At 57.8% G+C, this 12,528-nt stretch overlaps 1 protein-coding gene across 1 annotated transcript; it reads left to right on the top strand.

Annotated features, from left to right (window-relative positions):
- Positions 1 to 159: 159 nt before the first annotated feature.
- On the top strand, positions 160 to 11,923 carry Fbxl16 (F-box and leucine rich repeat protein 16). Its single transcript, XM_046441569.2, has 6 exons — positions 160 to 425; positions 6,783 to 7,429; positions 8,324 to 8,832; positions 9,227 to 9,311; positions 9,618 to 9,681; positions 10,013 to 11,923. Exons 2-6 carry the CDS (start codon positions 6,797 to 6,799, stop codon positions 10,159 to 10,161), a joined length of 1,440 nt encoding a protein of 479 aa, XP_046297525.1. The 5' UTR covers positions 160 to 425; positions 6,783 to 6,796; the 3' UTR covers positions 10,162 to 11,923.
- The last annotated feature ends 605 nt before the right edge of the window (positions 11,924 to 12,528 follow it).

Below are 12,528 nucleotides of genomic sequence, written 5' to 3'. Positions count from 1 at the left end.
CGGATTGGTTCTGACGCCGGGAGCGCGCGAGGGCGCGGCGCTTAGGGCCGTGCTGGGGGCGCGCGCGGCGCCGCGAGCGGCCGCGGAGGAGCGCGGGGAGGAGCGCGGAGGAGGAGCGCGGGGAGGAGGGCGAGGGGAGGGAGGAGACACCCGCCCCGCTCCCTGCAAAGCGGCCTTATTTATCTGGGCATAGCCATAGCCTCCCCGGTGGGAGGCTCGGGCGGCCGATCCTCTCCCACCGGGGAGCTCCGCTCCGGGCGCGGCGGAGGGGGCCCGGCGGGGCGCGGGGCGCGGGGCGCGGCTGGGCTCTGCCCGCCAGTCCAGCACCTCGGCCGCTTCCGAGCTCGCCGGCGCCCATGCTGGGCTCCCTATGACGCGAGGTCGCCGGGCGGACAGCGTGGCATGAGCCAGGAGCCCAGGCCAAGGTAAGGTGTGCGCGCGGGGCCAGGCTGCGAGGCGGGGAGGGGTCCAGGCCAAGCCACGACTGTGGCCACAATGAGGAGGGGACAGCGTGGGGGCTTAGGACCTCACAGCCGCCGCCGTCGCCAGGAAAAGGCTTACGTAACGGCAGCCCCTTCCCCACTGCACCCCGCAGCCGCTGGGCCTTCAGCCCTACCAGGCCCTCCGTAGCACCTCGCCCCAGAAGCCCGCCTGATCAAGGCCCGCTCCCCAATGGCAACGCGGTCAGAGCTGTGGATCAGTGCTACTGGAGCCGCCAAGAGGAAGCTCCATGCCCCCGCCCCAGGACACAAAATTGCAGGTCCCCAGCCCCCACGCTTCCTGGCTGGGTTTTGGACTCTGGGCCCCCTGCTCCAGTGTCCTTAGCCCCTGAGTCTAGTGACAGGTGTTCAATGTAATTAAACTCCAGGAGGAACCATGTGGGTATGTGGCCTGGGGGCTGGTCCCCTCCTGGATACCTTCCACTGACATGGACCTGTATGGAGCTGCCACCCATGATGTGGGGTGGCAGAAGGAGAAGAGGGAGTGGGCTGGCATGTCCCTGGTTTGGGAAGGCCTATTAGGCCTTAGCCAAGGCTGAAGGGCCTTAGATGGGAAACTGGGCACAGGGATCCCATGCCCTCCTGGAGGTTTGGGTGGGTGGGGAAGGCTTCCCACTCACCATCCCAGGAGAAGCCTGACTGTTAGAGCTTCAGAACCCATGGCCCAGCAGTCACTCCTCCGGCCCCTCCTGGCTCCGAGCAGGCAGATTGACCTCTGCAGGAGGACCAGATGGCAGATACCACTTCACCTGCCTCCCTCCCTCAGGCCCCTAGTCCATAGCCATGTTGTCTCTGGTCAGTAGGCAGCTCAAACCTCCATGGTGCTTACTGGACACAGGGCCCTCTCTCCCAGCCGCCCCTCCAATAAAATGCTGGACAGCAGCCTCAGAGCTGAAGGCCTGGGCTGGGCAGAGAGCCTGAAGCTTTGGGGCTGCCCAGGCCAGGGACTGGATGAGGAGCCATCAGGAAGGAAGGGACATTCAAAGGCCAGCTGTAAACGTGGGCAGTGCATGGGGATGCCAGGACTTAACTGGCATTGTTCCTATCACTTCCACTACCTTCTTCTCAACCACTGCTTACCTTGCGCCCAGCCTATCAGCTGAACACCCCACCACAGGGGATGTTCAGGGAGCAGGCCCACCCCTCCAGCCTACACCCACTTTCAAGGTACTGAACAAGTTCTATTCTCCATTGATGAGAGGAAAACAAGTCCCTAGGTAGGAGGGACCTAGGCCCAGGAAACCCTGAACTGCTGAGATGTAGGCACACCCCTACATTCCAGGGTGGAAGAGGGGCTATTCCTCTGGCATGCACTGACTGCTTGCAGAACCTGTCTCCTCCCCTGTGCTATGCCTCCAAGGCTGGTGCAGGGGGGAAGGTAGGGAGGGCAGCAATGGAAGCTCTAGGGGACTAGTGGATAGCCCAGAGCCTTCCCACCAGTAAGTAGTCCAGTAGGAACCAGTGGCTGCACCCACTGCAGAGGGTGCATGCAGACTATGTCTTTTCATTTGGCAAGCACCCAAAGCAGTAGGTACTAGGGGAACTATCCTAAGCCTTGGATGCTCATATTCTTTAGAGCAGGGGAGCCAGATGAGCCTGAATCCAAGGTCCACTCCTTAGCCCTGCATGACTGAGCTGCCCTGGACTTGATCACAGGGCCTCAGTATGCTGGAGCATCTACATAGGTCTGTCTCAAGGCCCATGTGCACCCTGGGCTAAAAGTCTTGTGCACTCCAGAAGCATCTCCAACTGAGGGTGGAAGGTGCTCCCCTCCCACCCTCAACTGGAGACACGTGCAGTGGCAGGGATGTGCCTGAGTCACGGGGTTGTCATGGAACGTGTCAGCCTGCACCGTGCCCCCAATCCCAACTACTGTGGTTGTCACCCTGGTCCATGGGGGCTGCCACTGCAGACAGCCTGATGTGAGTTTTTGGTTACTCATGCCTTGCCTAGCTCCCAGGTCCTCAGCAGGCAGAAGGAGCTGCTCAGTACAACTTCTCTGGAAGTCACACCTCCCAGAATCCAAGACAGGTTATATCCTGACCTGGTGCTCAGAGATGGGGCTATCAGAGATGGGAGAAGAAAAAAAAAAAGAGATGGGAGAAGAGTCCCCAAAACTGGGGGAGATAAGAGGCAAGGATGTTGGTGGGCATGCAGATTGCAGCCTCTGGAAAGAGAGCAAGAGGACAGTAGGAATCCTGCTGGGTGAGGCTGAGAGAGACCACTAGCCTGAATCCCAGCAGAACACAGAGAACCCCACGAAGCAGAAGAGGACAGAGCAAGGAGCCATGGATGTGCACCTATGCAGGGGCACTGGGGAGCAGATAGCCTAGAGGTCTTGGGTTAATCACAGCTTTCACAGCTTCTGAAAAATCGCCCTCTGAGCTTTGCTTTCCCAACCCCTGGTCAGGTGGTATGGGAAGAGCTCAGGCCAGCAATGGGAAAGAACTAGGCAGAATTTCCCTTGTCCCTCTCTCCTGGAGGCACCTGCTCTCTTCCCTAGGGTCAGGCCAGATTATGGGGGATGGACAGCCAGTGTCTTTATCCCCATAGCTCCAGAAGGGGGACTTAGCAGAAAAATAGATGCAAGGTGTCTTCTTTCCCCAGGTTCTGCGTATTCCAAGGCCTATCTTAAATCCCCAGGGTCTTGGGAGTCTTCCCAGCGACCACAGTACCAACTCAGTCCCAACCCCAGTGGCCTCTCTTCCCTATGAACACTGATCCCTATCACAACTGTGATTAAGTTCTTGATAGCCTGCCTCCCCTCTCAGTCAGCCTCCTGTTCTCCCTTGAGCCTCTCGGACCTCTGTACAGCCTTGCTAACTGGGCTGCCATTTCTCACCTATACGTGCTGTCTGTTCTCAAGAAGTCCTCAAACCAGCAAAGAGGTGGATAGTGATGACAGCCCAGGAAGTGGGTGAGACCCTGGAGATGCCCAGTCACGGAGGCAGGAGTGGGGCTCACACCTGCAGCTGGAGTAGAGGAATGGGGGACTGGCTGGGCCAGGTGTGAGGGCTGGAGGGGAGGCTCTGAGGCCTACCTGGGTCTTAGGGCCCAATGACCTGGTAGGCAGAAGAGGTAGCTCCTTGTAGGGCTCCAATATGGCCATCTGTGAATCATAAAACTGCCCAGAGCTGGAGTCCTCTTGGGAGCCCGCAGTGCCCACTGCACTCCTTTAGCTCCTGATGTGACTCTGAGGAGAACAGAGTCCAGTCATCACTCCCCAGGAGCACCCTGATCTGACCCTGGCTTGGGCTCACAAGTTCAGGAGAATAACCACTGCTTCCCTTTCCCCCAGTAGCCCCTCCACAGCCTATTCCAACAGGGAACCTCCCCAGAATTCCACTCTTAACTGACCAGAACACACCAGGACTGCAGTTGTCATGCAAGCTTGGTTGACGTTTTCAAAGCCTCTCTTCCCAGGGTCAGCTCCTAAGGTGCTTGTCCCTAAGGAAGAACCAGCCCTGAACAGCCTGACAGCTGTGCCTGCACTCCTAGCAGGAAGCTCCAGGCAAGCTCTCAGAGCCACCCTGTTGGAGAGCAGCTGCAGTGCCAAGGCAGGGGGAGAGGGCCTTTGGTCACCATCCAGCAGAGTGGCAGGGACAGGCAGAGGGGCCCTTCTTAGAACCCTCCAGGGACCTCTTATCTAACTGGCAGGAAGGCCCCAGTCTCCCAACGTGAGCTCCGCCTTTTCCCAAGGCCTCAGCCCATGGACCCAGGTGTGGTGGAGGCTTCTAGGGCTGGGTTAGTCAGGCCAGGAATGTGAGCAGCCAGAGCCCCCATAGAAAGTGGGCACAAAGTTGGGGAGTGGTGCGCTGTGGTGCAGTTCCAAGCCAGGGCAGAAGGCCTTGGATGGGAGTGTGGGTTGAGGGTCAGTCAGAAGCCATCCTCAGCCTGTTCCTCCCTCCACAGACGCTCAGACCACCTTGTTTTCACTAGCTCTACCCTGAGGCCTGAAGGTAGGGATGGGACTTGAGCTCCTGCACATGTGAGCTCCCATGGAGGGACCGCAAGGAGTCCCGCAGATGCCCGGGGCACCCACGTGCGTCCCCCCAATTTGGGTGCTCCACGTGCACACCCGCGGCTGGGAGCATTTTCAGGCTAAATCCGCACAGCTCTTGGAATATTTCTTCCTTGGTGCCGCCTCCGCGCCTCCTCCGGATCCTAGCCGAGCAGGCCGCTTCTCCCCCCGCCCCCCTCCGCCTCTGGGGGCCCCTCCCTGGTGAGCTAGGTTTGCCAGGCTTTGGGTTTATCGGAACCTCCCCCTCAACGCCGTCCTCCTCTGTCAGCGGTGCGGTCGGCCGGCCTGACCCCCGGGAGCATGCACGGCCGCTGTCCATGGTGCTACAGGCTGGGCGCTGAAACTGGTCCGCGGGAAAGGGTGGAGTCCGGGTGGGTGGGGCATTCTGGACGTGGAAACCAGGGCGCCCTGGGTCTAGGGAGCAGGGGGCCCATTCTGGGGACATGACATATATTCAGCCGGGGGCTGCCTCTCCATTCTCTGTACAACTTCCAGAACGGCCTTGCTGGGGCAGGAGTGGAGGCGGTCGCGGGCCTCACCCTGGTCCTTAGGGGGTGCTGCTGTCCTACCGTGGTCCACATTTCCCTGTACTGACACTGGAGTAGCTCTGTGTTAGGCCTCCTCCACAACTGTGATGACACTGTGACTCACCAGCACCTCAAGTTCCTTATCTGAAAACTGGGGTACCAATAATGGCCACCCCCCCACCTCCCTCTGCCTCCCACGGTGGTTCCTGTTCTCTTGGAAACTGTGGGGGATAGACAGACAGCGTCCTCAGTCCTGCAGCTCTAGATGGAAGATGGCCAAAAGGGGGACAGGAACTGTTCTCTTCCTGAGGGTCTGCATATTGTATCCACCCCAAGCCTTGGGAAGTCCTTAGGATTCTTCTCAGACACTACTATCGTGGTTCTGTGAGACTTCTGTGAGGTGATGGCCCATCTTCATCAGGCAGGAGGAGAAGGGAGAACTGGAGCAGCTCCTGCCCTTCCTCTGAGACTGTGGGGAAAGAAGATGGGGACCTGCATGTAGGTTCCTGCTTGGTCCCGGGGTCACCTACAGACCCAAGAAGGTAGATCATGCATTGCTTTTGGTTCTGCCCTGAGGCCCAAAAGCTAACTCCAGGTCGCTGTCCAAGATTTACTGGGCACCATTCAGGGGTTGAAGTGAGGAAATGGAGGCTCTGAAAAGGCCAGTGGCTAGCTGAGACCACAATTCAAAGTGGGGCCTGTTTGGGGTCCAGGGTATGGGACCTCAAGTGTGTACCAGTGAGACCTCTGGGTGTTCTGCTTCCTCAATGGATGTTGGATGGGGGTGAGCAGGAGCAGATGATGGCACTGTGAGTCTCACTGTTTCCTCCCACCATAGCTTTCTGTGCTGTGTCTTGTGCCACCCAGTTATAGCCCTGAGGGCCTGAGGAGGGGAGCTGGACTAGGTGTGGCCTTACTCTCATCCTGTGGGCAATGACCCTGGCCTGAGAAGAGTCTTCCTTGGGACTCTCATCAGCCAGCTGTGGTCCAAACTTTGACTCCATCATTTAACTGATCATAGCCTCAGACAAGCAATTCACCTAACCTTGGCCTTGTCTTCCTCATCCATACAATGTATACAGTCACCACAGCACTATCCTCATCAGCATAGGTGAAGAATTATAGAAAAAGCATGTGTTGGACTGGGATGTAGCTCAGTGACACAATGTTAACCTTGCATTCCCAGAGCCCTGGGTTCGACCCCCAGTTCCAATAAATAAATAAATAGTGTGTCCAGGGCTCACCATGCTGGGGAAAGCAGCTTCTCTCTCTCTGTCTCTGGGCAGACCCTGAGGCTCAGAAGGGTACAAGAGGCCCTTCAGAGAGCTGTGCTGGCATCCTGTAGAGGTGGGTTGCCAGAGACTGCCCCAAACTCTATCCTCAGTTTCTCAGTCCCTGACCAGTAGAGTTAGGGTCCTGGTGATAGGCAGAGGAACACAAGTGAAGGGAGTGGTCAGGGACTTCATCTCTCCACCTCCATTCTCTCATGTGTGAAATGGGAATAAGCATCCAAGAGTACCATGAGCAGAGCATGTTGAGTTAGTGCACACAGTAGGTGCTAAATGAGTACAGAGATCATTGCCTCCCCTTGCTGCACTCAACCAGGGAAGTACACACTTAGAGCTTGGTTCTAGGAGTACCATGGTGGGGGGCACCCAGGGATGGGAAGGAGCAGGCTTCCTCAGCCTTCCCAGAGACTATCAGACTCACTTGCCCCTCTTGGCCTGTCTGCAGAACATTCGAGGAAGATGTCGAGCCCTGGTATCAACGGCGACCCCAAACCTCCATGCTTGCCTCGAAATGGCCTGGTAAAGCTGCCGGGCCAGCCCAATGGCCTGGGAGCAGCCAGCATCACCAAGGGCACTCCTGCTGCCAAGAACCGTCCCTGCCAGCCACCGCCCCCACCCACCCTTCCACCTCCCAGCTTGGCCTCCCCGTTGTCCCGGGGCACACTTGCTGGGGGCCCCTGCCCCCTGGCAGGTGGACCAGCCTCAGCCTCGGTGCCTGGACCCCCAGCAGAGCGGCCGCCACTGGCCACAGATGAGAAGATCCTCAACGGCCTCTTCTGGTACTTCTCAGCATGCGAGAAGTGCGTGCTAGCCCAGGTGTGCAAGGCCTGGCGGCGTGTGCTCTACCAGCCCAAGTTCTGGGCAGGCCTCACACCTGTACTGCACGCCAAGGAGCTCTACAACGTGCTGCCTAGTGGTGAGAAGGAGTTCGTGAACCTGCAGGGCTTCGCTGCACGTGGCTTTGAGGGCTTCTGCCTGGTTGGGGTCTCTGACCTGGACATCTGTGAGTTCATCGACAACTATGCGCTCTCCAAGAAGGGGGTCAAGGCCATGAGCCTCAAGCGCTCCACCATCACGGATGCTGGCCTAGAGGTGTGCCCCCAAAGTGGTCCAGGTGGCAGGGACAGGCAGCAGAGCTGTATGGGTGTGGAAGGGTATGGAGCACAGAGGAAGCTTAGCACAACAGAGAACAAAGAAGCATATCATTGCCCTAAGGAGGAGCACTGCCAGGGGTCAGGGAGGACTGGCTACATAGTTTGTGGGACCTGATGCAAAGTGAAAATGTGGATGCTTATTCAGAGATGATTAAGAATCTCAAGATGAGCTAGGTGAGGTGGTGTATGCCTATAATCCCAGCAGCTCAAGAGGCTGAGGCAGGAGGATCACAAGTTCAAAGCCAGCCTCAGCAATTTAGTGAGGCCCCTAAGCAATTTTGCAAAACTTTGTCTTGAAATAAAAAATAGAAGGGGCTGGCTCAGTGGTTAAGTGCCCCTGGGTTTAATCCCTGGTACCAAAAAAAGAAAAAAAGAATTTCAAGGGGGCAACAGCAGAGCAATTAAGTATGAGACTGAGAAGGAAAGTCACTTTTCACTGGCCTTGGGTGGGTAGGATGCTGGAGGGAGGTGAAAGGTAGTTGAGGAAGGGTCTCCTATTAGCAAAGGTCAGAGGAGCAGTGAACAACCTGCCCAGTCCCCACTATCTGGACTATACCAACTGATCTGAGCACCTACTCTGGTAAAGCCATGGCTCCTGGGGCCCCTGTGCCATGCCCCTCTTTGGAATGTTGTTGAGGTGTTACACTATAAGTGCAGTCCTCAGAGTTCAACATACTTGCACAAGTCCACACCCAAGAGACTACTGCTTCCTGGCTCCCAGCAGCTCATTCCAACCCATCTCAGGCAATCCTCACCACACCCTGAGGGAGGAGCCTACTGGGGAGGGTTGGGGAGCAGAGCCAGGCATGGCCCTGACCTGTGCTGCCCACAGGTGATGCTGGAGCAGATGCAGGGCGTGGTGCGCCTGGAGCTGTCGGGCTGCAACGACTTCACTGAGGCAGGGCTGTGGTCCAGCCTCAGTGCGCGGATCACCTCGCTGAGCGTGAGCGACTGCATCAATGTGGCCGACGACGCCATCGCGGCCATCTCGCAGCTGCTGCCTAACCTGGCGGAGCTGAGCCTGCAGGCCTACCACGTGACGGACACGGCGCTGGCCTACTTCACGGCGCGGCAGGGTCACAGCACGCACACGCTGCGTCTGCTCTCTTGCTGGGAAATCACTAACCACGGCGTGGTCAACGTGGTGCACAGCCTGCCCAACCTCACAGCACTCAGCCTCTCAGGCTGTTCAAAGGTCACCGATGATGGTGTTGAGCTCGTAGCGGAGAACCTACGCAAGCTGCGCAGCCTCGACCTGTCGTGGTGCCCTCGCATCACAGACATGGCACTAGAGTATGTAGCCTGCGACCTGCACCGCCTGGAGGAGCTTGTGCTGGACAGGTGCGCATGTCCCCGCACCCACTGCAGGGTCACCATGTACCAGAAGCCTAGAGTGGGTGGGTCTGAGTCCATGGGCTTCTGGTGTGGGTGAGGCTGCTGAGGGGACAGACAGTGACAGATTATGGTGTAGTGGGCAGCACCAGCGAGAGCAAAGTGCCAATAGTCGGGGGAACTACAGCAATGTTTGGTTGAACCCAAATCCTTCCCAGAAGCTGGTGCTAGGACGTGCGGGGGCGGGGTATTGAAGAGGGGTGGGCTACAGGATGGTGGGGCCATCATGGGTGAGGTGGGGGTTTGCGCTAGGGACAAGGTGGGGTAGGGGGTAGGGCGCAGCAGTTTAGGGGGCGGGTGAAGTGATTTGAAGGTGGGCAGTCCCCCTCTGGTGCCACCACAGGTGTGTACGCATCACGGACACTGGCCTCAGCTATTTGTCCACCATGTCATCCCTCCGCAGCCTCTACCTGCGATGGTGCTGCCAGGTACTGGACCTTCATGCCTTCTGTGATAGGGGGATAGGCGGGCGTGGTGGGGGGTGAGGGGAAAGCACCAGTCCAGCCTGCTTACCTTTTTCCGGCCCCACTCAGATCCCACAGGGGTCTAAGATCCATCTGTACCCATTAGCGAACCTAGACAGAACAGGTGGGGACCCCAGGGTCCTCAACAGCACTTCCCAGCCTCTGGCTGGTGGGAGGGGGGGCGTTGAGAAACCTCCATCTTGAACCCTGCCTCCAGCAACTCCTGAGGCTCCAGGTTCAGTTAACTTGCCCTCTCCCACTTTTGCCCAGGTGCAGGACTTCGGGCTGAAGCACCTCCTGGCTATGAGGAGTTTGCGTCTCTTGTCTGTGGCAGGTGAGACCCTCCCTCCCCTGCATGCCTCCCAGGCAGGGTCCACTACACTCATCTAGTCCTCCCTTGTGCGGATTCACACCTGACTTTGGCTGGCTGAGTTGCAGGTTCAAGTTAGGAGAGGGGCAAGCTGTAGTCCATCTCAGGCATCGCCGGGCTCCTCCCAGAGCCACTCGGCCGAAGGAGGCCCCTGCCACTCAGCAAGGACCTAAGAGCCCAGCATGGGCCTCTCCCACTCAGCTCAAGGCCCATCCACAGAGTGCTGGCCCGCGGGGTCCCAGTTTTCTGTCTGGCAAAGCTGAGCCCCACCATTGTTTCCACTGGTTTGATTCAGGCTGCCCACTGCTGACCACCACAGGGCTGTCGGGCTTGGTGCAGCTGCAGGAGCTGGAGGAGCTGGAGCTGACCAACTGCCCGGGAGCCACACCTGAGCTCTTCAAGTACTTCTCGCAGCACCTGCCCCGCTGCCTAGTCATCGAGTAGCGCTGGGCTCCCACCCAGGCCTTGGGAACCCGCCACGCTCTGGGCGGGGCGAGGGGCTCTTCCAGGCCCCTCAGTGGACCTTGCCCAGCAGCCGCGTATGATCCCACGCGGGAGGCGGGACGAGTTGAGGACAGCCCCGCCCCGCGCCGCCCTCGGCCCCCTCCGCTCCTCTTTCTGTCCGCCCCGGGCAGGGGACGACCGGGCCAGCCCCACGCACGCACGCACACTCGGGGACTTTGTGCATGCCCCTCGTGCCCGCACTGCACGCCCGCCCTCCACCACGCCACAGCCGCCGCCATCACTCGCCCGCCCCGCTGCGGGGCTCGGTCCCTGGGGGGCACTCTGAGCCCACCCGCCCCCCTCCCCCCCGCTGCCTTCCCTGCCACACCCCGCTCTCTGCCTCCCTGCTGTCCCCCATCCCGGGCAGGGCCCAGAGGATTGGGGGGCTGGGTCCCCCAGGACTTAGGGGCCCGGAAGAGCCTCAAGGACCTTCAACATCTTCCACTGCACGGCGCCTGGAGCCCTCTCTCTTAGGGGCGAGGGGACTCAGGCCACTGCCAAAGCCATGGCCCGATGAGGAGCCCAACTCCAAGCCCCTCCTCCTCCCCCATGCCTGCCCAACACAAGGGGCCTTTTTCCCTTACTGTTGAGTGGGCAGTCCCTGTTGGCTTCCCCTCCTACTCCCCCCCCGCCCCCAACCCCACCGCCGCCCACACTGGCCTTTTACAGATCCTTGGCCCCTGGCCCCTAGGATAGCATTGAGATGGCTATGACCTTGGAATAATCAACATTAGCCCAACCTAGTGCAGCCCACCTCAGTCCAGGAGCGGTACAGGCACCTAGAGAGACCCTAAGTTGGAGTCATCCTTAGGGTTGTCGGGCTTGGGAGCAGTCTTGCCCAGCCACAGCCCTGCGCCAGTGGGGCTCAGGCCTGTCAGCACCGCGATTCATCCTGGGCAAGTTTGTGCAGAAGCGGGCCCAGACAAGGGGTCAGGATCAGCACTGACCAGCGACTCTGATCTTCCAGTGGCCAGCACACCATCCACACTCTGCAAGGAGGGAGGGCTCCATTCTAGCCCCACCCTATTTGCCCCTCCCCAGTTTCCCAAACCTCTGCCTGCCCAAATGGGCTCCAACCGTGTCCCGTGTCCTGTCTGATCCCAAGAAGTTTGGAAGTTCTGGGGGATGCTGGCATATCTTGACACTGCTGAGGAGGGGGCTGGGACCCCTTTCCATCCCAACCTTGATCCCCAGATTTAGCATCCACACCAATCTTGGGACACCCCTATTTGGTTGGAAGGGAGTAACCAGTTTCCAGAGAGCCAGAGAGTGAAAGAGCGAGAGAAAGAGAGCGAGTGAGAGAGAGAGATGCTGTTGAAGCAGAGAAACAGTTCAACAGCCCAAAGAGTTCCCTGCCCCCGAGTGCCGAGGAGGCTCCATGTGGAAGTGGTCAGGAGCCAGTTTCTTCAGGCCCTCCTCCCATAGCCCCCCCAGTAGGGAGGGGGCAGCTGTCCATTTGCCCAAAGTATTAATGCAACTGAAGCTGTGATATTTCCAACGACTGTAGGAGGAAAATTTAAGGGGAGAAAGGAAAACAAACAAAACCAACCAACCCCTAAAATCATTTTCTTATTGTACATAACGACCTCATTCTCCTGTATATGCGGAAGATATAACCTTATATTTGGTAAGTGTTTCTTGTGCTATTTTATCACGTGACCTGTTTATAAAAATATATATTAAAAAAGTTGTAAAAATATGAGTCTGGGTTGTGTTCAGGTCACCACATGATAGTGCAGGAGGTTGTATCTGCTGTGGGTGGTCCTGGTCTCTAGACTCTCAAGCACCTCTGGATTCATCAGATGTTTGTCTTTACAACAAATATGTAGAGGCTGCATGCCCCTGCCAAGAATAAAAACTCGGCAGTGATAAGCACAGAAGTTCCCTAACCCTCTACTGCATACAGGCAGGGATGGCACTAAAATCATTACCATAATATTCCCACAAAAATATTTAGGGTTAGCAGGGTGCATTGGCCCATGGCCTCGAATACCAGCAGCTCCCAAGAGGCTGAGGCAGGAGCACTGCAAATTTGAGGCCAGTCTTGGCAACTTTTTTTTTTCCTGTCTCAAAAGGAAAAAAAAAAAAAAAAGGCTGGGGATATAGCTCAGTGGTTGAGCACCTGGGTTCAATCATCAGTAATACAAGGGGAAAAAAAGTAAGTATCTAGGATCTAGCCCACCACCTGTCCAGAAAGGCAGAAATGAACCTTTTGTCCTGTGCACAGGATAGCTGAGATTAAGCAGGGGAGAGGATGTCTCAAGAGATGGCACTGTGAATTGGCAAGTTAATTTACTCCCAGAAGAG

Source organism: Marmota monax, unplaced genomic scaffold (assembly GCF_021218885.2).
Source record: "Marmota monax isolate L192 unplaced genomic scaffold, Marmota_monax_Labrador192_F-V1.1 WCK01_AAM20220418_F8-fsc00035, whole genome shotgun sequence".
NCBI lineage: Eukaryota > Metazoa > Chordata > Mammalia > Rodentia > Sciuridae > Marmota > Marmota monax.
This window is presented reverse-complemented; position numbering and strand designations above follow the sequence as displayed.

Bases quoted from the DNA above. Each gene is read 5' to 3' on its own strand.
- Fbxl16 (XM_046441569.2), top strand. From the start codon at position 6,797: ATGTCGAGCCCTGGTATCAACGGCGACCCCAAACCTCCATGCTTGCCT. The intron at 8,833-9,226 runs GTGCGCATGTCC...GTGCCACCACAG, and splicing joins GAGGAGCTTGTGCTGGACAG to GTGTGTACGCATCACGGACA. The intron at 9,682-10,012 runs GTGAGACCCTCC...GGTTTGATTCAG, and splicing joins GCGTCTCTTGTCTGTGGCAG to GCTGCCCACTGCTGACCACC.